Below are 26,897 nucleotides of genomic sequence, written 5' to 3'. Positions count from 1 at the left end.
CTGATAACATACCCCATTAAAACCAATTGTTCAGCAAGCAGAGAAAGCAAAAGTAATGAACTATGATCATTACTTTCTTAAATAGGGATGTTACTGTTTTAATTGTTTTGTCCTTATTGGGTGAGATGCACTGGGTTAGTTAATTACTCACTGTAATTTCAGTGAGAGCTATCTTGTCCCACTGATTTCTATAGAATCCTAGTTCAACTAGCTGAATAGGGATCCAACCGACTGACTGATTGTATGTAAGTCACTTTGGTAGCCTTCTCTGCTGATGAGCAGGATAAAAATGCTTCAGTTGTTTAATTAATAAGATCGATGCAAGAGCCATGCCCTAGTGACTCATGAGTTTAGCAAACATCCAGGATATTTCACTAGTGCTGCTACACAAGACAATGCAACTATAAGTGCTTTGAACAAGGAAGTCTGGGATAGCTCACTCGGTAGAGCATGATATAGGGAGCCAGAAGTGAAAAGGCCCTTTCCCTTGTCATCACCTTCCAAGCTCCTGCCTTAAAACCCTTGAGAACTGCTGTCAGTCTTGTAGATGACACTGAGCTGGATGGATGGGTGATCTAATTCACTTTAAGGAAGCTCCCCAAATTTCCTAAATTATTTATGGGGCCATCCACAGATGGGGTGAATGATGAATCTTTTTGCTTTTAAATGCACACACATTGGGTTGGGGGAGCGGACATGGCTAGTTGAAGGGGAGAGAGGTTCAGGCAGGTGTTGCAAGCAGTGCCAGAGAGCCCAGTTGAGCCTCGGTCTGTCCATCCCCACGAAGGTCAAAGAGCAACCCGGATTCCCCCCACCCCTTCATGGCTCCATTGTCCTCTCACTTCAGCAGGTCAAGTTCCCTGAAGCCTTAGCGATGCAATGCTCTCGCCTCCTCCTTGGGCAGGGAGCTGGCGGGAGCAATGATCCATAGGAGAGCCTTGGCTGGCCAAAACTGGAAGGAGACAAGAGGGAGGATTCACACACCCCTTCCATCCATGCACACAATCACCAGCAGTATGATTTTCATGTCTGCTTGGGCCTGCACCCAGGTATGCCCTTGCATTAAAAAAGTGCTTTCTTGTTAGGTTTTGTCCTGAATCCATTGTCAATCTTATTGGGTGGTTACAAGTACTAATCCTGCCCATTTGGCTCAGCTTCCCCAGCCATTCTGAGTGGCTTCCAGCACATATAAAAACATAATAAAACATCAAACATTAAAAAAATTCCAATACAGGGCTGCCATTGGATGTCTTCTAAAAGTTGTGTAGTTCTTCATCTCCTTGACATCTGGTGGGAGGGTGTTCCACAGGGAGCGTGCCATTGATGAGAAGGCTCTTTGGCTGGTTCCCTGTAACTTTACTTCTTGGAGTGAGGGAAACACCAAAAGACCCTTGGAGAAGGACCTCAATGTCTGGGCTGAATGATGGGGGGGGGGGAGACACTCCTTCAGTTATATTGGGCCAAGGCCATTTAAGGCTTTAAAGCACCAACACTTTGAATTGTGGTCGGAAACGTACTAGGAGCCAATGTAGGTCTTTCAAGACCAGTGTTATATGGTCTCGGCAGCCACTCCCAGTCACCAGTCTAGCTGCCACATTCTGAATTAGTTGTAGTTTCCAGGTCACCTTCAAATGTAGCCCCATGTAGAGCACGATGCAGTAGTCCAAGCAGGAGATAACAAGAGCATGCACCACTCTGGCAAGACAGTCTGCGGGCAGGTAGGGTCTCAGCCTGTGTACCAGATGGAGCTAGTAGACAGCTGCCCTGGACCCTGTCCCCCCAAAACAGTACTTCTGTATTGTTGGGATTCAACCGCAATCCATTAGCTGCCCTCCATCTGCCAACCACCTCCAGACACTCACACAGGACATTCACAGCCTTCACTGGTTCTGATTTAAACAAGAAGTAGACCTGGGTATCATCTGCATACTGGAGAATACTCAGGCATGCATGATTATGGACTATGATTTAGGAATAAATCCTAGTGGGTCTTAATTTCAAGTAATCGTGCACAGCAATCACCATGTTTTCTGCTGCAATTAACTTGATAGGAAACACCAAGAGAAACCACCACACACAAAGTTGGTGAATATTTTCTTACAAAGAGATTGTATATTCAACTAATCAGCATTCTGAAAACAAAATGTATTTGTGGAATGTACTTTCATGCACTGCTGTGGAATTTAAAATGCTCTGAATCAAGGGGCCTTCATTCCGTATTGTGACCGGATCCTATGCTCGGATACTATTTTACTACTTATCATGTTCTCAGTTATTTATGAAATACGTTGTTTGTAGGACATTGGTTGCAAGCTGTGCAACTGACTTACAGGGCAATCCTGGGCGTGTACACTCAGAAATCTCATTAAATTCAATGGGAACTGTAGTCTGCCCACTCATAAAGCTACAGTTCACAGCACCCTTAAAAACCAGTTTGCAGGATTCTTTGGGGAAAGTGGCGAGCTGTACATGTGCTGCGAGGGAGTAAACCCCATTAAATTCAGTGGGCCTGATTCTGGGTAGATTGGTAGAACAGTGGTGGGTGACTGGATTTGACTGGTGGGCACAATCCAGACCTGGCCCATTCTGTGCAGGCCATTTTGTCAGGAAGGAAAGAGGATTCCCCACTCTGTGGGTAAAGCCAGGATTTTTGTTGGGGGGGGGGTATAGAAGCTCAGTTAGCTACCTTATGTCTTTTTATTGATTGGGGGCAGAAGAAGTGAAATCTGCATGGTCATCGGCATCATCTTCATCATCTGTTTATTTGAATGTGACTTTCTCACAACTCTGTGCTCAGTTCAAAACGAAAAATGAAAATAATGTCAAGTAATGCATAAGATAAATCCTCCCAATGTTATATGAAATAACCTAATTTAACAGCTTAAAGTTTAGCAGGCGAGAGATCAATTCCCAAACAGAAATAAAATTGTGAGATCCGAAACTGGGGAGGGGGGAGGTGACTTTCTTCCACAGGGAAGTCGCTCCTCCTTATTAGTTCTTTTCTCCCACCGCCTCATCGCAGAAGGAAGTCTCGGAGGGCGGCTCGCTCGCCTCGCTCCAGGGGGAAGCTGGTCGCGCGGGGCGGCGGCGGCGGCTGCTGCTTCCAGCGCGCTACTTTCCATCTCGCGCCAGGAACGAGGCGTCGCTCGTCCGACCCGCTCGGGCTCCGGGCTCCGGGCTCCGGGCCGAGAGAGAGAGAGAGCGAGAGCCGCGCCCGCCCTCGCGCCGCTTCTTCCTCCTCCGCTTGCCTCCCGCGCCCGAAGAAAGACCCGGCCAGGGGGAGAGCGCGGCCAGCGCTTCCTCGGCTCCCCCAGGCAACCTTCGGCGCCGCCGAGATGGCAAGAGCCGCTGGGAAGCAGGTGGTCGCCCCGGAGCCGCGAGCCGCCCCTTAGCGCCGCCGCTTCGGCCTCGCGCTCCCCGCTCTCCCGGGGAAGATGGGGCCGAAGTGGCGGAGTCCCAGCCAGGCGGAGCAAGGCGCCTCCTCCGACCAGGAGGACCCGGGGCGGCGAAGAAGCCGCAGCGCCAGCCGGGGCGGCAGGTTGGCCGAGTCCTGGAAGAGGCTAAGTTCCCGCCAAGGCTCCACCAAGCGCTCCGGGCTGCCCTCGCAGCCGCCGCCGGTAAGTGCTGCCCGGAGCCCCGCCAAGTGCGACCGGATCTGGGCGGGCGAGAGACGCGGCGCGGCTGCCTTGGGGGCCGGATCAAAGCGTCGAGCGGGCGCGCTCTGGGGATGGGCGGGGAGCGAGCCTGCCCCGTCCCGCCCCAAAGAGCCCGGCCAGGCCGATGAGTCGGGGGCCTCACCTCGCCTCCCTTGGCTTCGGGATCCTGGAGGGCAACCCGGTCCTCCCCCCCGCGCCAACTCCCCCGCTTGGCTCCAGCGAGGGGTCTTGGTGTGGGCTGCAGGTATCGGCCGGGCCGAAAAGGCTTGTGCAATTTCAGCCCTTGCCGGATGGGAAGTTCAGTCCCCCTCTCTGAGAGAAAGACACTGCCCCAAACTCAGCAGAGAGAAGGGAAATTCACTTCTTGCTTCTTGTCTGGAAAAAACATTGGCTTAGCTGGTTAACCACTCTATGAAAATGAGCCCCACCTTTTTTCCCCGGTAACAATGTGAAGGGAACCTGGCTGTGGCTGTGGTTGTTGAACTGGTGGCAACATTTGCACGGATAGTGGAGCAGTCTTCCAACACTGCTTTGACTAGGCAACTTGTTTTAACACATTCTGAACTGTCGTGTGTTCTCTTAATCTTGCTAAGTGATGCAGATTCATTTTGTCTGTCACTGCTTGTCACGTGAAAACATTTGGAAAGAGAGAGGCATTGATGCTGTGTTTCTAAGGTATGGTACTTGTTTCTGGGGGGAAACTGACTTACTGGAAAAATGGCAGAACATTGAGTTCCATGGTATGTTAAGGGAGTATATTGGTTACAGTGGTTTTTCTTTGAAGATGGGTAGTATATGGAGTTGAGGTCATTCTGAAAAGGTCTGCAGTTTAGGAGAAGAGCTGCGGCTCATGGGAAGGGTGTCTGCCTTGCAGGCAGAAGGTGCCAGGTTCAGTTCCTGGCATCTGTCTCAAACTGCAGAGCGCTGCTGCCAGTCAGTGTGGGCAGAGTGAGAGGTATGGAAGTGGATTAGCAGCTTTGCAAAGTTCGCTTAGTCTTCTTACCTTTTTAACATATATTAAAACTCCTTACTCTTTTTTCCTTAAAGGATTCACTGATTTATGATGGTTGTGCTTCTGATTATTATTATTTAAAGACAATTGATGGTTGAGCTGGAAAGAAAACACCAACAGGTTGCAGTAGGACAGTACTGAGAGAATATAAAGGCAAAGGGGGGAACTTGGTGTCGAGTGGGTGCCATGACAACCAAAATCTGGAGAAGCAACTTGATTCTGACACAAACAGATGATGCAGAATAATAATAGTTATACGTATTTTTGTTAAATCTGTATTATCCTTAATCTCATGTGTCATACAAATAAGTACATGAAATTGAATATTTGACTTTATAGCTGAATTTCATAGGAAATTCAATAGCAACCTGTGACATATAGCGGTAATAGCTATAAATTACAATATAAAAAGCTGTGATATCCATCTGAAATGGATGTTGGAAAATGGCAGCAGGTTGTCATGATAAAGGGGGTGATAGGTGTGTATGAAGGCACATTTATACCCTTTGCAGCATCTGAGTGGGTAAGGTGAGGGCAAATAACAAAAAAATCTGTAGAGAAAAGTTGAGACACAAAGATTCAAGTGTCATAAACATACTTAAAGAGAACTAGCGTGCTACTTCTTTTTTTATGACACAGTTGGTGTTTTCGGATAGAAAGAACAGTTTCTGGGGAAGAATGTGTGTCTGCAAGTGTTACCAAAACGGCTGGAAAAAAATAGACAGAAAATATCATCAAATGCCAGGTAGCATCAAAATATTTAAGGTGCTTATAGCTGTATCATGAAGAATAATACATTTCCAGTATATGACAAAGTTCTGCATGCTGAATAGGGTTTGTGTCCATCATCTTTATTCATTTATGTCCCTTGTTACATTCCATAGAAATGTAGTCCTGGCCACTCTGAAACATGTCCCCAAACCAGAGTATTTTAATTTTGCTTGATTCTTCTGATTTTAAAATAATTTTTGAAACTTCAGTTTAAATTATAATTTAACAAAGCTAAATTATACCTAACCAAAGGGATTTGAATGTGCTAATGCTACCAAATGTGGAATGAAGACCCTAATCCAGATTAGAACTGTTTCATTGGAGATACAGATATAGATAATACGCACAAGTCTTTGTGATCACAGACAGACTACTGAAAGCAATGAGGCATCAGAACTGCCAGGGCCTGTAATATAACATGGTACAGATTCCTTCACAGGGCAGGTTTCCCTCTGGTTTGGATACAATTTGTAGTCTCGTTATCCCAGGACCAAACTGGATGAGACACTTCCTGTCTTTCTTTTTTACTTATTTTTTTAAGCAGCTCAGGGCACAATCTATGTAATTGTGAACAGAATGATGGGGCAGAGTTTGTTAATCTCCCTTCTTTGCCATGTTACATGATAGGGGAAATAGCAGCTTGCTGAGAGGGATTTAGATTGGAGAAAATGGCCTGCGGGGAGTTGAACTTCCATTAGCACTGTGTTCCACATCCTCCTCCTCCTCCCAGTACAGTACCTGCCTTCAAAGCAAGTTTAAAGAGATAGAAAATCCTATCAGCAATCCCATTCTTATCTAGTTTGGCCCTCAGCTGTTCCCAATCCTTCTTTGTTTCTGCATCACTGCTCTTTTGTTTTCTGATTGTGATGGTTATAGTGCCACTATCCATTGTGGCTTGCTAAGTGCCCTTGCTCAAGCAATAGTAAGCATTCAAGCATGTCCAGAATGTTTGTGTCTAGCTGGTATATAGGTCTCCCCTCTCTGCCAAAACTCCTTATGTAGTTCAGGAAATTCTTTTGCAATCACTGCCAGTTCACCAGTAACAGTAAAATTGTTTTCTCTCCCATGCTTACTTAGTGTAGAATGTTTAAGACTGAAATGCTAGCTATCTTACAGTGGAGTAAGTCAATCCTATTGAATACTTGTTTTTAATTATGATTAAATCTGTTTAGGCTTGTGATGTACAGACCTGGAAAATTATATATCATACTGAAATCAATGGGTCTTATTTCAAGCCAAACATGTAGGAGTGAAGTTTTAGCTTTTCTTGATCTAGTTGAAGAGCACAATCAGTATGAAGTTGTGCTTTTAAATCTCATTGATTGATACTTGGACGCTGGCTACTACAAGTGCTAATTGCTGCCTCACTGCATGAAAGCAATGCCTTTCTCGTTGTGCTAGAGAACTTTGGGTTCAAGCTGGAGTATTTAAGGCTCCTGTTGCATTTCCATTCGCCAAGGGAGAGTAGGTGGGTGGGTAGATTGGAAAGGGTCTTTTCTGGAGCTGTGTCCCCATTCTGAAACTCCATTTTTAAAGAAGGCTGGTGTCGGCCACATATTTGCCTTCTTTACGCAGACTGTAAACTCTTGTTTTACATGGCATTTGGTGGATTTTAAGTTTTGCTTTTACTTTAATAAGGCTTTGTTCTCTTTTTCTTGGTGTGCTTATCTGTATGAGTATATTGTATATCAATAGGGACATGGGTGGTGCTGTGGTCTAATCCACTGAGCCTCTTGTGCTTGCCGATTTGAAGGTTGGTGGTTTGAATCCATGTGATGGGGTGAGCTCCCCTTCCTCTGTCCCAGCTTCTGCCAACCTAGAGTTCGAAAGCACACCAGTGCAAGTAGATAAATAGATACCACTGCGTCGGGAAGGTAAATGGTGTTTGTGTGCACTCTGGCTTCTGTCACGGTGTTCCGTTGTGCCAGAAGTGGTTTAGTCCTGCTGGCCTCATGACCTGGAAAGCTGTCTGTGGACAAACGCTGGCTCCCTTGGCCTGAAAGCAGAGATAAGCGCCACACCCCATAGTTGCCTTTGATTAGACTTAACCGTCCAGGGGTCCTTTACCTTTACCTTTTACCTATTGTATATCATGTTATGGTCAGAAAGGAGATTCATAACCCTTTTCATAAATAATTAAAACTACCAGTATGTCATAAGTGGTTTTTATACATGTCTCTCAACCCACTCCTAAGTATCACTTACTCAGACACTACTGCCTAGGTATTGTGTATACGTATTGCAGCTTTAATCTATGGCCCAATGAGAAGATTTGGGGCATGTTGGGAATCCGTAGCTGTGATGACAAAAACTCAGTAACTCTTTGAAAGCTTTTTAAATGGCTGTAATTGAAATACTTGTTGAGGAAGAAAATGTCCCCCTTTTGCCCTAAGCTCTGCTTTATTTGGGGTCTGTCATATGCATCTTTTGATTATCCCCATTGCTTCTCTGATTGCAGCTTTTTCTCATGTTCTATACAGGTCAGTGAAACAAACAATCCCTTGATTTGTAAAGAACAAGGGACAAGGATTTGGTGGCCTCATTCAGAATTTTTGCTGGCTGCATTGAAGAACCACAGCCTAAAATCATGGGAGGTAAACATGCAGCCCAGATGCCAGAAGCAGAACAAGCACTGACAGCTGTGGAAAGACCCGTGGGCTGCTCTTCTATGGCAGTGGGGCTGCCTCACCTTGCAGTCTTTGCTGCAATAGTGTTGAGAGGCAAATGTGCTTCCAGGCATGGCTGGCCTTGAGTTGTGGCATGCATCACAAATGTTGGCCACCCCTGCAACTAATTGTTCTGACGCATTCCAATTCTATCAAATTATTTTATCTAAATACCATGACTTGAGGATTCTGATTCAATTTTAAACAAATAATTGGAAACTTCAGTTTGGTCTGATTCCATTTTTGGAAGGGCCAGTTTAAGCTACCTCAGAATACTTGAAACCAACCATAGTGGTTGTCCCTGTACTTCCATTCTTGGTTTTCCCCACTATACAGTGGTACCTCGGGTTACATACGCTTCAGGTTACAGACTCCGCTAACCCAGAAATAGTACCTTGGGTTAAGAACTTTGCTTCAGGATGAGAACAGAAATTGTACAGCGGTGGCGCAGCGGCAGCAGGAGGCCCCATTAGCTAAAGTGGTGCTTCAGCTTAAGAACAGTTTCAGGTTAAGAACAGACCTCCAGAACGAATTAAGTACTTAACCCGAGGTGCCACTGTATTGCAGAAGAGCAGGTGTCAAAATATATTGCTGAAGTTGTGGTAGCTTTACACTGGGTACACATGGATTGTGAAATATTTCTTTTTTTTAGATTGCACAAAAAGCCTACCTCACCACCCAGCTTATTTTAAGTAATAAGCTGTGAGCTTACTTTCTCATAAACACTGATATATTTCACTTGATTGAATTTTTAAAATGTTAAAAGTGTTTATTTAAAGCATTGTTAAATAAACAGGAAAATAAAACTAACAGTGAATGACAGTGATGCAAATATTTTAAAAGTCTTGGGTGTAATGGGGTAGAATATTAGGTAACATGCTGATTTATTTCAGTTGCTTTCCTTCTCTATTGACAGTTACATTATATTTACTGTGAATGTTTACTGTGAATGGAGGTTTAAATAGACAGAGGTGGCCTTGGCAGCGGCAGCCCTTGTTGCAGATAGTACTTCAAAGAAGTTCTGCTCCTTTCTTCACCACCAAGGCACTAGCCTCTGGATTCGTCCATTCCCAAATCTTTCCTCACTTTCCTTTTTGACATGCATCCAGGCCTGTCTATTTCACTTGCAAGGAAAATAAATACCTTTAAGGCAGCATATATCAGGGTGACCAAGGCAGAGACTGGATTCAGTCTTATTCCAGAGCATGTGAAGATGTGAGTAGTTTCCCTAAGGAGGGGATATTAGTGACTGATCAATAATTGTGACAATTTTCAAGGTTTAGAAGGGGCTTCTTTAGAAGGGACTTCACAATTGCCCTTTTCAAAATATCCATGGCTGCTATCTCTCTCTCAGATAAGGTGTTATTGACCTCTGTTTCGCTTAGAGCCCTCTGTTTCTGGTACTGTCAGATTTTTGCAAGTTTTTATTTATTCAGAAGTCTGTTCCATCCAATTTCCATCTGCATGGAAACTGCAGATTAAACCCCCCCCCCACACACACACAAATCATATTTTTATTTCACTACTTATTTAAATATTCACTTTAAATGCACTTTTCTCGATGTATTGTTATAAATTTTGGATGCCGGAGTTTGTGGGTGCATGTTACCGATAGACTACTGAGTTTAGCAAACATTAGAATTAATTAAGGTTTGACTAAACTGTGCCAGGGACGCGGGTGGCGCTGTGGGTAAAAGCCTCAGCGCCTAGGGCTTGCCGATCGAAAGGTCGGCGGTTCGAATCCCCGCGGCGGGGTGCGCTCCTGTCGTTCGGTCCCAGCGCCTGCCAACCTAGCAGTTCAAAAGCACCCCCGGGTGCAAGTACATAAATAGGGACCGCTTACCAGCGGGAAGGTAAACGGCGTTTCCGTGTGCGGCTCTGGCTCGCCAGAGCAGCGATGTCACGCTGGCCATGTGACCCGGAAGTGTCTCTGGACAGCGCTGGCCCCCGGCCTCTTGAGTGAGATGGGCGCACAACCCTAGAGTCTGTCAAGACTGGCCCGTATGGGCAGGGGTACCTTTACCTTTACTTAAACTGTGCCAAACAAAGAAACCCCCGGATTCAGTTTTTGTAATGGAGCCAGGCCAGCTTGGCAGAGCTAGCTTAGTGGGAGTCATTGAAGGAACGAAGCCTGACAATGGCCAGTCATTAACCCATCAAGGAAGCCATTAAGAGGGCAAAGATGTACCAGACAGGGAGGGATGGGCTACCTCTTCCAGCTGTGTGTTAGTGGGCAGAGACCAAAAGGGTTTAGGATTTCAGTCTGGATGATCTAGGCTAGAGGAGATATTTTCACAAGAGTAGCAGTGAGAGGGGAAGAAAGGAGGGTTGTAATAACAGCTGACAGTGACAGACTGTAACGAAGAGGCATGGAGCATGGCTGATTGCTCTGCTTTAGACCCAGGCCTGCTGTGGGAGAGCAAGGGACTGTACAGGCTGTAATGCTAGGATTCTCTGCCATCTAGGCTTCAGGTTGACATATACATAAATAAACAATGTGCAGTATCATAAAGACACCACAGTCTCTGCTGTGCCTTATTTTTCCAAAAGGAAACACTGACCCTGGGTTTAGCACACCTGGTATCCCTGGAATTTTACACTGCAGTGAAGATTGGGGTGGCATGCAACAGTATTTTATCCTAAAATACATACTTTGAATGCATTTTTATGCCAATAACTGGAACATAAAATTCAGAAAACTGTGAACTTTGAAGAATTATTATGTTCTGATCTGTATATTGGTCCAAAAGTGGTGAATTCAGTCAGCTAACATAAAAAAGCATGAATTTCCTTTCTGCTCCTTGTACTATGAAGGCCAAGTTTGTTTGTTTTTTAATAAATTTTTATTGAAATTTTAAAGGTTACATGAGTAATAAAAAAATAACAGCAGAAAAACACCCAGTTAGACCACAAAAGAAAGCAAAACAATACATAAAAACAAGTCCCATCAAAGAAAAAAGATAAAAAAGAGAACAGACAAAAAAGAAAAAAAAATGCATACAATAAAAAAGAACAAATCAAAATCAAACTGTCAGGGAACTGCCATCGGAAGGGCAGGCGGTGGAAGGGCTCACGGAGGTTAGGAGAGACTCGGCAGCAGAGGAGGGAACCAGCAGGGGGAGAGAAGGAGCTCCAAGGGAAAGTGAATCAGAGGGATGGCTCAGAGAGACTTCCAGCGAAAACAGTGGGGAAGTTTCAGGACCTCCTATAGGGACACCCACCCCTCGCCGGAAACTGTCGCGCCGAGAATCCAGAAGACGCGTTTCCGTTAAGGAGCCTCTATGTTGGAAGCGTTTCCGCAAACGCCCACTGTCGGATTCTGCCAGCGATTGAGGGAGTCATGTTTAAGGGGCTCCGCTATAGACAGAGCTTTGATAACCAGGCCAAACTCTGAGGGACTAAGCTTTACGCACAAGCAGCTCATCATCCCATCACAGCAATCCGACAGTCACTGAAAGCCGCTTGTGCAAGGAGAGGCATCATGAGCAACCTAACCGGAGCCGGAGACGCAGGAGGAGCTGGAGCAGGTCCAAGCCTGGAAGAAAGGTACAGGGTGTTGGAAGTCCAGCTAGCGCTGCAAACGGCGAGGCTCGAGGAGAGTCGGGCTCAGGATGCAGAAAAGGGAAAAACCACCCCACTTGCAAGGAAGGTGCCAGGATTGGTACAAAAGTTTGGGGGTGATCCCATAAACTATCAAGCCTTTAGGACAGAGATGCAATACGCCCTCAATCTGCAGTTTGATGAATTTCCCGATGAGGAATCGAGGGTAGCGTTTGTGATTGGGCATCTCGAAGGGGGGGCGAAAGACTGGGTGAGGCCCCTGATGGCAGTGAATAATGATACCCTAAAGGACTCGAGAAAGTTTTTTCGCGCCATGGATCTGATGTTTTCCAGCGAGATTGAGCAGGGAGTGGTGCGCAGACAGTTAATGGCGTGTAAACAGGGGAACCGATCCGTCTGTGAGTACTGGACTGAGTTCACCATGTTGATTCATAAATTGGGGTGGGACCTGTCGGCGGAACCGATACAAATGCTGTTCGAAGAAGGGCTATCTTCGGCGGTGAAGGACGAACTTTCCCGGGCGCCCAGGGCGGAGTCTATGGACCAGCTGACCAAATCCGCGCTGGCCATAGGTGCACGCCAGGAGGCGAGAGCTTTGGAGAAGCTGGAAGGGAAAGGGGAACGTTGGAGTGATTTCCGCATTCCAGAGATTCCAGCGCAGCATTCCCCGCCAGTAGAGCCGATGGAAATTGGAACAGCGCGCGCGTGCGCGCGGAGTTTCAAACCCCAATGAAGGGCGGAAGAAGGAGGGAAAGAGCGCCAAGAAATGTTTCCTCTGCCAACAGCCAGGTCACTTTGCCAGAGTCTGCCCGCAAAGGAAGGAATGGCAAGGGATGGCGGGAGCCGTTGGGGGTGAGGAGGAGGGGGTTAAGGAGCAAGTAAAAGCCAATGCCTGGCTGCCAGCATCGGGGCACAGCAGCCAGGCCAAAGAGCAGTGAATGTGCCCACGCCGGAACCCCCAAGACCAGCGCTTGTAGTAGAGGTGTTGCTAGAGCTGCCAAACGGACACCCACTAAAGATAAAGGCGCTATTGGACTCAGGCAGCTCCTGTAATTTTATGAGTAAGGAGTTTGCAGCCAAACACCAGATACAGACTATCCCTTTAAGTAACCCTTTGCAGGTGACCACGATTGATGGGAGGGAGCTGTTGGGAGAAGTTAACCAACAGACTATCCCAATGATAATGAAGGTGGCAAGACACACGGAACTGATAGCGTTTAATGTGGCTACCCTGGGGGGAGCGCTTATTATTTTGGGGATGAGCTGGCTAGCGCTGCATGATCCGCTAGTGGGATGGCACCAGCGGGTAGTTTCCTTTGGGTCAGCACATTGCCTAGAACACTGCAAGGAGGGGAAAGCTCAGGGAGGAGCCAAGGCCACTCTAGCAGGGACGAAAGTAACAAATAAAGGGAAGGTGCCCCGACAATACGCCGACCTGGGAAATGTCTTCAGCGAAAGAGAGGCAGATAAACTGCCCCCGCATAGACCCTTTGACTGTCAAATCAACCTACTCCCAGGAGCCCAGCTGCCAGTGGGCAAACTGTACGCCATGTCTGACAGGGAGATGCAGGAGTTAAGGGAGTTTATTGACAAAAACCTGAAACGAGGTTTCATCAGGGAGTCACGAGCGGTGGGGGGTAGCCCAGTTTTCTTTGTGGACAAAAAAACACACGGATAAACCCAGGCTTGTAGTGGATTACAGGGCCCTGAATGCCGTGTCAGAACCCGTGGCTTTCCCCATGCCCAGAATTGATGACATTTTGACCCGAGTGAGGAAGGGAAAGATTTTTACCAAACTGAACCTGAGGGGGGCGTATAACCTGATACGGATGAGGAAGGGGGATGAATGGAAAACCACCATGTTCACCCCTTTAGGGGCTTTTGAGTATCTCGTTATGCCCTTCGGTCTACAAGCAGGCTCAGCCTGTTTTCAATCATTCATGAACCACGTCCTGGGACCTTTGCTTTACAAGAATTGCGTGGCCTTCTTAGATGATGTGTTGGTATACTCAGAGAACGAAGAGCAGCATGTACGGGACGTCCGGGAAGTACTGGGCAAGCTGCAAGCAAACCAGCTGTGGGTGAAACTGGAGAAGTGTCAGTTTCATACCAAGGAGGTGGAATTCCTGGGGTACCGCTTGTCAGACAAGGGATTGGCCATGGATCCCGGCAAGGTTCAGGCGGTACTGGAATGGAAGACCCCGAAAACGAAGAAGGACGTGCAAAGGTTCCTAGGGTTTGGAAACTTCTATCGGAAGTTCATCAAGAACTTTGCCCACTTGACGGCTCCCATCACTGATTGTCTCAGCAGCAAGAAGAAATTTGTTTGGACGGTAGAGGCGCAGCGAGCGTTCGAAGAGTTAAAGAAAGCATTCGTGTCTGAAGAACAGCTCCTGCATGTGGATCTACAAAAACCGATGAGAGTAGAAACTGATGCATCAGACCGGGCGGTAGGGGCGGTGCTTCTGCAGCCGGGGAAGAGGGAGTTGGAGTGGAGACCGTGTGCCTTCTTCTCGCGAAAGTTGAATAAATCCGAGAGGAACTACACCGTGTATGACCGAGAACTACTCGCCATCCATGAAGCGTTCCGAAGATGGCGGCACTTATTAATTGGTGCACAACACAAAGTCCAAGTGTGCACTGACCACAAGAACCTAGAGTATTGGAGAACAGCACAAGTACTTAACCAACGACAAGTGAGATGGGCCCAGGAGTTATCCAAATTCCACTTTGAAATTTGCTACGTGCCAGGCCCGGAAAACGTCAGGGCGGACGCTCTCTCTCGAAAACCAGAATATTTGGAGGGGGAGGGAGCGCCAGAAGAGAGACATATCATCCCAGAGGACCACTGGGTGTGTGGGGCGGCATTGGATTTCAGCAAATCCTTCACCTTTGTTTTTATCCTAATAATTTATCTTAATATACTGTAATTTAACATTCTCTTCTTTCACCAATTAATCATCCATTTTTACTTTGTTTAATCTTATTTCTCCTTAAAACTAATATATTTAAACTTAATCTCTTAAGACGTTTCCCCTAGGGTCATAAAAAATTAATTCTACGATTTTTCCATCTCTCATTAATTTTTTTTAAAATCTCCATATATACACTTTAAATTCCCAATTTTCTTCCACCGTCTCCCCTCCCCGGTCTCGGCCCCCTGCCGTCAGTTCCATCAACCTCCCAGCATCCATCAACCTGGAGATCTTATATCCGAGGCTCTTAACTCTTCTTCACTTCCCTTTTGCCGGTCTTCTTGATAATCTTTGGTGCTAAAAAGCAGATCTCGGGGGAGCTCCAACCCAACGATGCTTATATTCCTTCTTGACAGGTCTGCCAGATTTCCATAGTTAAAGCCAGGGCCCATAAAGTATTCCGAATCTTGTTTCACAATTCTTCCAAGTCCAAAGGCCCCAAAAGCTCCAATCTCCTCCTGGCTCAAATTCATATTCCAAAAGTCATTTGATCCCTGCATAAGGGGATCTCTCCACCTTTCCTTTTCCAGATCAGGCCAGGCACCCATCTTCAAAAACTGGCTTCTCCCAATTACAGTCATATAAGGCCTCAAGTTGTAATCCTCCATTTGCCTCTTTAGGGTTAAGGCTCCCCATTGTTTTGCTTTGTACTCAACAACAGCAACTTTCTCCTTCTCTAATTCATCAATTTGTTCAGTTAAGAAAGATTACTGTGCCGGGTTCTTGTCGACTTCTATGCTGATACCCACTTTTGTTCCCAAAATGTCAATCTTAGTAGCCATGACATCTATCTGTTTATGCAGCTTTCCCAACAAATAGAATGTCCTATTCAGTACAGACGCTACTTCTTCCTTTGCCGACATTCTTAAGATGTTCAAGGTCAGGACTAGTTTCTCACAGTCTTTATCTCAAGGCCAATTTCCCAGCTGCACTCTTGTAACAATGTCCCAAAACTCCCTCTAGAGGAAGACAGTCTCCATTTGTATCAATCCTTTCCAGCACAATTCCAAAAGTAAATTAGTAACAGTTTCCAGTTACCTTTTCTTCTTTTTAAGTGCAGAAGCGGACAATAGAAACAATGTCTTTTAAAGCTAGCTGTCAAATTTGTCCTGTTTACCGTCGATGGACTTTTTGCAAGCCGTTCCCAGGTTCAGAGACGTGATGCTTCGATTTTTAATTTTTCACATTCTCCTGCAAGTACACTTGGTTAAAATTAATAGTTTCAATCAGTGGAATTTTAATCCTTTACGTAAGACTTTCCAAAACCTTAGTTAACAACTACATTGCTTCAGTCTATTTACAGAAGGGGAAGGTGGACTTCCTGTTTGAACCTTCCCCGTTCGGTGCCAAATTAAATTATTTAAAAGCTCAATTTCCCGTTCTACCCACAGGTTGTTGTTTAAAATCCAATTTTTCACAGGAAAAAAGTCAGCGCTCTCCGACAGCAGCAATGCGGCTTCGCTCCGTGAAATAAGCGGTCAATTCAAAGCACCGTGCCTCTCACCCCACGTTGCTCCGGATTCCCGATACCGGGTCTCCCCATGAGTAGGGGGGGTGCTGAAGGTGCCAGCCGAATCCCAGGTTCACAGACTTCTCCCGTCTGTGATTTCTAAGGGTCTCCACCTTCGCCGTGGCGGTCAGATCCTGTTTTTCACGGAGCCGGTTCCTCCCGATTGGAGGAGCTCCGCCATTGCTGGAGGCGCTAACCCGGAAGTCCCTATGAAGGCCAAGTTTGTACCAAAACAAGTGCAAGACCAAATCCCTCCTAGCACCCTGTCTGTGTCCTTGAGCCACAATAACTGCAAACCATTGCAGTTGGTTTGCAATGGATCCAACAACTGACTGCAGTGTAGAACTTGTGAGATCAGAGTTGAGGGGCATGTGAGCAGTTTGCCCCCTCCCCAAATTGTCTAGCAAGTGCAGTATGCTCCCAAGTGTCCCTGAACATCTCTCTGAGCAGGAAGCTGGAAGAGGAACAGAACACCATGAGAACATGCTGCTAGAGCAGAATGGTTTCTTTGTTGCCATCATTGCCACAGAGTAGGCACAACAGAATGCCTGTGCATGTGTGCAGTTGTATTCATAACAAATTTTAGCTATCTCCCAACTTGTTTCACCATGCCTAGCTCCCTGGTAAACCTGTGTGTGAGAGAGTGATTAGGAGTGATGTTGTCAAAAGCTCAAGCCATCTCAGTTTCTCTCAGAGTTACACTTTTTGAACAGGAGCATCATCCATGCCAACTGGGAACTTCCTGAGGAGCTTTAGCAATGGTGCGCTCAGGGCATGGCTTTGGGGCAGGTGCCCAGGGTGGCCCCTCATAAACAGCAGTAATTAAGGTGAAACACAGTACCATATCAATACGAATCCCTCCCAATTAAACTCTTAAGTCCAGAGTCCAAAACTATCTAAATATACCATTGGCCCTACAGAATCTATCCATTTTTAATTTCTGTATCCAGTGTTTTTTTTCTGGGGGGACGCAGGGGTACGCTGTCTCTGGAGCTTCGTCATTCTCCCTGGGGAGGGGAGTCTGGGGCGGCCGCAGTGGAGGTGCTGGTCCTCCTCTTGCCAGGCTAGAGCTAGAGCTCGCCCCTCCTCACTCCAGCCAACCCTGCTGTCGCTGGGGACCTTCCCGTCCTCTCAGCGCCTCCACCTTGAGTCCTTCGGGGGTTGGGGAGAGGGGGAGCAGGAGCAGCCAAAAGGAGAGTACCCCTAAACATTTTTAAAGGGAAAAAAGCAGTGGCTGTATCACAAAAAATATATTAATACATTTCAATTTTCTTCAGTCTGAGGACCACATTTCCTTCTTGGCAGCCATTGAGGGGACACATGTCAGCGCTGAGCAGGGCTGGAAGCAAAAGTGGGCAGAGCAACAAATACTGATAAATTAATGTTGTGTTTTTATATTGTAAACCACACTTTGGGCCTTGGATTAAGGGTGGTAGAGAATAAATAAATAAATTTGTACATTGGGCACATTCCTCTCTATCCCCCTTCTAGGCAAGAAAGAAATATTACCCAAGTTCAAGGACATATTTTGCCCAGGGGGGGACGGGACAATTGAGGGAGGTTGGCAAAGCAGGGCTGGTGAGAGTGTTTCCTGGGGACAGGAAGGGTGTGCCCTGGGGAGAGGCTGCAGGCCAGAGAGAGGCCTGGAGAACCACATTCGCAGGCCTAGGCATGAGGTTCCCCATCCCTGGTCTAATATGTTTCCAAAATGCTATCACATGTTGAAAAAAATTGTTTAAATTCCAGAAGAAAATGAGGAGAGTTTAAATAAAAAATGGATATAGCACAGGAAGTCGTTCAAATTAACATGAAAAACCTATTGCAATGGGCATGCAGATGTGGGAAAACCTACGGTAGCTCTCTGGATCCTTGGCTTTAAATAAGTTTCAAATTGGAGAGCATGGATAAATTATACTAATAGGTTGAACCTAAGTAACAAAGTTGGTTTTATAATACAACTGAATTAAATATTTAACATTTCTATTTCTAATCTTAATCCATTTTTGTTTCAAAGATAATAACTGAATAGAAAGGAGAGCACTGTTTTATTATTGGTTCCTTAAAAATATTTTTTTAACCAATATAGCAAATGGTCATTCATTTGCTTCTTAACAGAAATATTTTGCATGTGTTGGAACCACCTGGGTAATTTTTGTGTGTGGTGTAATGTTATCGGGGGAATAATTTGTTCAGAGAGAAAACATTTTCTGCCTTTCACAAACTTCATGTATATTTTAAAATACACACTTTCCATTACTAATATTTGACTTTGGTATAGTACAGTATTAAAAATGTGGAATTAAATGTTAATTAATACTTTCTAAATTTGCATTGAGGGCAAAAGGTCATTGGTAGTGAATAATATAGTGCTTATTTTCTGACTAGAAATAATTCTGCAAATTGCTTTAGAATAATTACACGTCCTATTGGTTCTATGCCCCCCTCCCTCACCCCCCCTGAATGCTTTCTTGGCTCTAGTGACCATTGAACAGTCTTGTGTTAAAGTAGGGTAATGGGAAGCCAAGGTACATGCTTTCATACAGTGACTTTTTAAAATAAATAAATTCCCAGGCTGAAAGTCATCATGTACCATGGGGGGTGTTCTTAGTTTATTAGTAGTTTATTAGTAGTTTATGTACCATGGGGGGGGGGTTCAGTTTATTAGTATTGCTGTACCTGCTATGTGACTTATTAACCTCATGTTCATGGCCAGCAGCAGTGTGTGCATTCTCTCACAGCTTATGCTCTGTTCCTGAGCAACCTTGTGGTACGAAGTAACATTAGCTTAAATGTTCTGAAGGTTAAATAACCTTCACATTGTAACTTTGTGAAATGGGCAACAAAGAATCTTCTTACACCTCAATGGCTAATGGATTGATTATGGCTTTTGTTTTCCTGGACAGCATCTACAGTATTTCCGTTATAGTGTATCGGTTATGTTTATATAAGACAAAAACATTTCACAAGTCTGATCGAGAAGAAAATAAACTCTACACTCCAGAGTTATTTTAGCACAGGTTTAAACATGTCTTGTAACTTCCTTTTTTGCACAAGCCTTTCAGTGATGAGTTGTAAACTGACAACAGTTTGTGCTATTGTGACAGACATTGGGAGGAGAAAGGCTTTCTTCCAGGGATCGGAGACCCATGTGTTGAGCCTCTAAGGGTTTCTCTAAAAGAGAAAAGAAAAAAGAATTACGATAGGCTACAGCTAGTAATGCAAAGCCAACATTGGATACAACACTTTGCCTTGTCCCTTTCCTACTATTTCAATCTCCAATGATGTGTCAGCTGTCAATAAATATTATAAAGGGCAGTTTGAAAAGACAGACACACACACAGAGATAGGGAGAGAGCATTAAATATATATTTCTTCTTGAAGAGCATCATTCTTGACTCACTTCTATTAGCAAGTAGACTATTGCTTTTCATTTGTATTGTTTTACATAGGCATCTGCTTCATAGTTTTCCACTGGGAATACATCAACCTGCTGCTAAAACATTAGCAGATGCAGTGCCCTCACTTTGCTTATTATAGAACTGGGTGGTTGTCAAAGGGCAAGAAGAAACTGGAATGATAGCCAGCAGGGTTCCCCATGGGCTGTCTTGGATCTTCCTCTTCGAGGGTGGAGAAAGAAGTCATTTCATAAGGCTCTGCAGCCATTACCTTTCTGATTACAGAGCTCTGAATCCCGAAAGGGGATATGTTGGAGCCTATTGGGGGCATGCTAGGAGTGGAATTGTGGGGACGCATGGATCTGAAGTGGGGGTTCCTGAATTGTGGTCTATGAGCTTCACTCAGGAGGTACACAGTGTGTCTGTAAAAATAAAATAAAAAACCTTTAGCACAGAGCATTACAATTGCTACAACAGGCAGAAAAATCACTGAGGGGTCCACCCCAGCTATTTTCAATAAGTTGGGGGTCAGGGGGATTCTGATCTAAGACATTCTGATCTAAGACATTCAGATTCTTCTGACATGTTTCCTGAAATAAGGGGAAATAAGTTCCAGCCCCAGAGCTGCTATGTTTTTCCTCTCCAGTGTGGTGTAGTGGTTAAGAGCGGTAGTCACATAATCTGGGGAACCGGGTTCGCGTCTCCGCTCCTCCACATGCAGCTGCTGGGTGACCTTGGGCCAGTCACACTTCTGTGAAGTCTCTCAGCCCCACTCACCTCACAGAGTGTTTGTTGTGGGGGAGGAAGGGAAAGGAGATTGTTAGCCGCTTTGAGACTCCTGAAGGGGAGTGAAAGGCGGGATATCAAATCCAAACTCTTCTCTTCTTCTTCTTCTTCTTCTTCTCCTAGTGGAAACAGTGGGAAGGACGTACTTTTTAAAAAATCCATGAAATAATGAATGAAAACCACTGCTCCTTCCTTCCTTCTACCCTCTTTCCACATGCCTAGCAGGGTTTTAAATATACTGGATTTTCCAATGTGTACAGCTCCCACCAATAAGATTGCTCTGCTCATGGTGTTAAAAATATATTTTTAAAATATTATAATTACAAAATATTATAATGGAAATAATTGCTACCAAAAAATTGCTATTAAAGGATAAGTACAATTATTTGTGCACCTCCTGTTCTTCCAAAAGTAGAGACTTTGCCCCACAGTAAACTCTTAATTTAAACTATTCTGTTTATTTGCTTTGCATTGCTATGAAGGAGCCAATCTTTGGAATATGCAGTGTGCTTGATGAGAGAAGCTGAGAATGAAAGGGGACCTACTAGTTCTGAGGTGGCAGAAGGGAGCTACTCTAGATACTAAGATTATGTATACATTTGGGATTTCTGTGGTGAATAGTGTTTTACTTTTATTGCATGTGCTGGAACCTACTTTTGTGGTCCCAGTCACAGTGCCACCCTCCCCCAGGCGGGGCTTAAATTGAGGGGCAATAAGATGTACTCAAACAGACAGCGATCTGGATAAAAAAGGGCCACAACGGTATTGACTACAGATGTAGGTGGAGCTTAGGCTCAGGCATTGGGTGTATATCCGTTCCAGCTTCCTCCTGGAGGGCTGAAACCGCTTCAGGGCTGTGCCAAGGATTATGCCCTCCCCAAGACAGAGGTGGCTGTCCTAAGGCTGTCACTGGGTGCTCTATGCCCCTCACTTGAATTCTGGACAGAGACTTCCACCGAGACTCCTCTGATGGGGTCCCCGGAATCCGCTGCTGGTTGAGGACACTCTACTCCAGAATGAATGACTAGGATTCCACCCAGTGCCTTGAGTAGTGAAGTTTTGCTATGAGGAAGGCAAAACCTCCAGGCGGGCCAATTCGTCTCAGGCAGATTCCTTCCCAGCCCTGAAAACAGCGACCATTGACAACCACAGGAAGGTCAGGGAGAAACCTTGGGAAAAGCAAAGTTAAACCAGCAACCTGGAAGGCAAGATGCATTTTAAGTACATGATAAAGAATTAACCTAAACCTTAACTGCACCAGAAGGCAATGATAGGGAGGGATAATAATAAATAACAACAACAACAACAACTCCCATCTGGCTGTGTTTCCCCAGCCACTCTGGGCAGCTTCCAACAAAACACTAAAATACAATAACCTATTAACATTAAAAGCTTCCCTAAGCAGGGTTGCCTTCAGACGTCTTCTAAAAGTTTGGTAGTTATTTTTCTCTTTGACATCTGGTGGGAGGGTGTTCCACAGGGCAGGCACCACTTCCGAGAAGGCCCTCTGCCTGGTTCCCCGTAACTTGTTTTCTCGTAGCGAGGGAACTGCAAGAAGGCCCTCAGCGCTGGACCTCAGTGTCCGGGCAGAACGACGGAGGTGGAAATGCTCCTTCAGATATACTGGACCGAGGCCGTTTAGGGCTTTAAAGGTCAGCACCAACACTTTGAATCGTGCTCGGAAAACGTACTGGGAGCCAGTGTAGGTCTTTCAGGACCGGTGTTATATGGTCCCAGCGGCCGCTCCCAGTCACCAGTCTAGCTGCCGCATTCTGGATTAGTTGTAGTTTCCAGGTCACCTTCAAAGGTAGCCCCACATAGAGCACATTGCAATAGTCCAAGCGAGAGATAACTAGAGCATGCACCACTCTGGCGAGACAGTCTGCGGGCAGGTAGGGTCTCAGCCTGCATACCAGATGGAGCTGATAAACAGCTGCCCTGGACATAGAATTGACCTGCGCCTCCATGAACAGCTGTGAGTCCAGAATGAATCCCAGGCTGCGCACCTGGTCATTCAGGGGCACAATTACCCCATTTAGGACCAGGGAGTCCTACACACCCGCCCGCCTCCTGTCCCCCAAAAACAGTACTTCTGTATTCTCAGGGTTCAACCTTAACCTGCTAGCTGCCATCCATCCTCCAACCGCCTCCAGACACTCACACAGGATTTTCATTGCCTTCACTGGTTCTGATTTGAAAGAGAGGTAGAGCTGGGTATCATCCGCATACTGATGAACACCCAGCCCAAACCCCCTGATGATCAATCCCAGCGGCTGCATGTAGATGTTGAAATGCATGGGGGAGAGGACAGAACCCTGAGGCACCCCACAAGTGAGAGCCCATGGGTCTGAACACTCATCCCCCATCACCACTTTCTGAACACGGCCCAGGAGGAAGGAGCGGAACCACCGTATAACAGTGCCCCCAGCTCTGAGCCCCTCTAGACGGTCCAGAAGGATGTTATGGTCAATGGTGTCAAACACCGCTGAGAGATCCAGTAGACTAGGAAACAGCTCTCACCTTTGTCCCTAGCCCGCCGGAGATCATCAACCAGTGCGACCATGGCCGTTTCAGTCCCATGATGAGGCCTGAATCCCGACTGGAAGGGATTCAAATGTTCCGCTTCTTCCAGGCGTGCCTTGAGTTGTTCAGCAACCGCTTGCTCAATCGCCTTGCCCAAGAATGGAAGATTTGAGATTGGGCGATAGTTGGCCATATTGGCAGCATCTAAACATGGTTTTTTAAAGAAGCGGTTTGATAACCGCCTCTTTCAGCGGGTGTGGGAATGCTCCCTCACAGAGCATTCTCCACTCCGCAAAGCCCATCGTCCAGCCCTTCCTGGCTAGCTTTTATAAGCCAGGATGGGCAAGGATCAAGGAGACAGGTGGTTGGTTTCACTCGTCCAAGCAGCCTGTCCACATCCTCGGAGGTAACAGATTGGAATTGATCCCACGCAACTTGACTAGACAGGACTCTCCTGCCCCGGCCCTGCTCCCATGGTGGAGTCTACCTCTTCCCGAATCTGAGCGACTTTATCTGCAAAAAACTTTGCAAAATCATTGCAGGAGATCATGTGGCCCGTACTGAGCCCTGATGTAGCAGGTGGTTCTGCTAAATTGCCAACCACCTGAAAAAGTCTCCTGCTTCTGTTTTCTGCAGATGCAATAGAGGCGGTGAAGAAAGTCTTCTTCACCATCGCTACCGTCACTTGGTAGGCTCGACATTGAATTCTAACCCGTGTCCAGTCAGCTTCAGAATGAGTTATCTGCCACCAGCGCTCTAGCTGTCTCAACGATTGTTTCATTGCCCTCAGATCTGTGGAAAACCACAGGGCTGTCCAGGCTCCATGCAATCGGAGAGGGCGCTTCGGAGCCAAACAGTCAATAGCTCTGGTTAACTCCACATTCCAGCGGGCCACCAGGGAATCAGCTGAAAGGCCATCAGCATGGGATAAAGCATCCCCTACCACTCTCTGGAAACTATTTGGATCCATTAAGTGGTAGGGGTGGACCATCCAAGTTCGTCCCACCTCCCTGCAGAGGGGAAGGGTCGCGGAGAAGTCCAGTTGCACCAGGAAGTGATCTGACCATGGCATTTCTTTCGTTTTGCTTTTACTTAATGTCAGATCACCAACATCCATAGAGGTAAACACCAGGTCCAAGGCGTGTCCGCGGCTATGAGTTGGGCCAAACTTATTCAGGGACAGCCCCATGGAGGCCATGCTTTCCACAAAGTCCTGAGCGGCCCCTTGTAAGGTCGTGTTGGCATGGATGTTAAAATTCCCTAGGACAACCAAACAAGGTGTCTCCAGGAGAACATCCACCACGACCTGAAAAGCTCGGGCAGGGAATCCCTGGTACAGTGGGGAGATCGGTACACCAGAAGGAATCCTGTACTGCCCCTATTGCCCAACTTCCAGAACATGGACTCAGAGAACTGGGTCTTCCCAATAGGATGCATGGTGCAAACTAATGACTTCCTAAAAATCACTGCAACCCCCCCTCCCCGCCCACAAGGCCTGGGTTGCTGTGTGCAAGAGAAACCTGGTGGACAAGCAGCAGCAAGGACAGACCCATCTGCTTCATCCAACCAAGTCTCTGTTACACATGCCAGGTCAAGTCCTCCATCCATGATCAAGTCATGGATGGCAATGGCTTTATGAATCATTGACCTGGCATTGCACGGCAGCACCTTCAGGTTATGTGGGTCTCCCTTGCTGATTCCATTAACCGTCCGGTCAGGACCAGACCCGGAGGCAGGGATAGTCCTCAAACAATGACTAAGCCTGCCTCCTCTGTAATGACATGGTCTGGTCTTAGCGTAACTCCTCCTCCTACCCGTGATCACTGAGATCGGTTGTCCCAGTGCATCCCCCCCTGTGTGTTGGGTTGAAATAAATGACAGACGAATGGCAAGTGTCATATGGGAGGCCTCTCTCGAGCATGTCTCGGGGAGTCCCTTTTATTGAATATTACAGCATTGCCACATATGTGCTTGTTGCTGATTGGTTAACACAAATACAATGCAAGGGTTGCATATAGGCATTAATCATCAATAGATTAAAGGTTGGGAAAGGGAACACAGAATTGGACAGGCGTGAAAACCTCCTTATTAAACTATTACTAGTGATTGATATATAGCATTCATCCGTAGATGTGGTCAACCAAGCACTAAGAACAGGTCAGGATGCAATGTCTCATGAACTCAACGTGGACTGAACATTCTAGGGTGATGAAGGAATGTCTCAGCTTAAAATGGTTTAGCCAGAGTTGTGTAGAAGCAAAACTTCCCATCACCTGTGGAACATGCCCCAGCCATTTTGTTGGCTGGGACCCACTTCCCGGCAGCCCTGACCCCTCCCCTTAAGAACAAAATAAAACTTTAAAAAACAAAAAACAAAAACACACACACAATGGAACAATAAAACAATACAAACAAAAAACTGTAAAAATTACAAACACATCAAAATTAAACAAATTCCCGAACCCAACTAAACATCCATCCCACCCCCCACACAAAAAAATTAAAAGGGAAAAAAGAAAATTTTAAAACATTTTAAAAAGAACTCTGCGCTGTTCTGAGTCCTCATGGGCAGCAACAGCAGCTGCGGCAACCGTCCTTATGAGGCCTGTCGGACCCTGCCCTGAGCCAGGGGGTGAGTGGCAGGAGCGGGGCCCTCAGGCACTCACGCAGGGGAGTCCCTCTTTTGCCAACCATGCTGAGGGTGTTCAGAACTCTTATGCTTGTGTGTGAGAGGTCAGCTTTGAATTCCTAAATACATATCATTTCGGTTCTGTAGAGTTTTCCAGAAATAAATGTTGGTTACATGGATAGACCTGTCATTTGGACAACTTTAAGTGATGGAATACACACATCAAGGATACTCTGGCTTTGGGATCTGATTTATTGTATTCTGTTTGGCTTCGACTCTTATCAGTGTCATCTAAAGTGCTACAAAACCCTTCATTCACTGCTGATGTTTTTGAAAGAAAGTTACAACAATTTACTACGGAGTTAGTCATGCTGTATCAAAGGAAGATATATTGCTCATAAAACCAGTTTTGGTATATTGTAGTGTTTGAACTAAGATTCCACCAAAATTGGCCTGCTCCTTTCACCTGTGGCTAAGCTTGACGATTTGTTCCCTTTCTTTTGCAAGCATGTGGCATTTTGTATTTCTGTTTTTAAAACAGCCTCTGGGTTTTGATCTGTCAGACCCAAAATAGCTTAGAACTGTCACCTTCAGAAAAAAAGTCTAATCTGTAATATTGTAAGGCACTACTTTTATATGTTGATTTTCAATAACAATTCTTGATGGATATGGAAAGAGGCATGGTTTGTTCAGGGTCACTGCCTCTTCTGCAAAGGAATTCCTCTTTTCAGTTTAACTGGATCATGAATTTGGTTACCTTTTAATCAGTGTGCAAGAGTCTCTGTTCTGACATTGTTGTGGCTTAAAAAAAATAAGGAAATTAAAGACAACATGGATGGATTAAGTATTCTTAACAAGAGGGTAACTTATGTACTTTATATATGATTTGTTAAAATATGTTATCTTCTACAGTTTGTTCGTTTTGAAATTTATCGCCTTTATCCCACCCCTCCGTACCCTGAGAAACAGAGAAGTGAAACACCTTTATTGTACTAAGCAGTATTTTGAACAATAATGCAGATTCATCAGGCAAAATAAATATTTATACTTCAAAAGGAAAAATAAGCATTTGATTGCAAGGCACAGGCCAAATAAATTTTAAAAAAAGCAATCTTGCCTTCTGAATATATTTGCTCTTATCAAAGATGTGTCACTATTCTCAGGCTGTTGATGTGGAGGGAAAACTGGTTTTAAAAAAAGAAAGAAACATTTGTCTATCCTCTTTGAAAATTTTATGTTGACACCCTTCACAAAATGAAAATTACTTGGTTCAAAGCTGAGTTAAATGTATTAACACACTAGGATTGTGTTCAGATATCATGCTCTCTGACTTATCCTTGCAAAGCACAGGCTGGAGGATTGGAAATAAGCCTTCTGTCTGTGCATTTTCTTTACAATAAGGACAAGTAAATC

General features: G+C 45.6%; 1 protein-coding gene across 2 annotated transcripts in view; it reads left to right on the top strand.

The window, feature by feature from the left end:
- Positions 1 to 26,897, top strand: part of TRPM3 (transient receptor potential cation channel subfamily M member 3) — a gene marked incomplete at its 5' end in the record, with an annotated part of 420,896 nt that overhangs the window by 36,316 nt on the left and 357,683 nt on the right. Inside the window, one exon of one of the 2 annotated variants that reach the window (XM_079995985.1) lies at positions 3,435 to 3,617. The exons of the other annotated variant lie outside the window; for it this stretch is intronic. Coding sequence (XP_079852111.1) covers positions 3,435 to 3,617 — 183 coding nt within the window. Of the gene's footprint in view, positions 1 to 3,434; positions 3,618 to 26,897 lie in introns of those variants that run through there. 2 annotated transcript variants of the gene reach the window in all.

The sequence above is a fragment of the Podarcis cretensis genome, assembly GCF_951804945.1.
Source record: "Podarcis cretensis genome assembly, chromosome: 11".
Classification (NCBI taxonomy): domain Eukaryota; kingdom Metazoa; phylum Chordata; class Lepidosauria; order Squamata; family Lacertidae; genus Podarcis; species Podarcis cretensis.
This window is presented reverse-complemented; position numbering and strand designations above follow the sequence as displayed.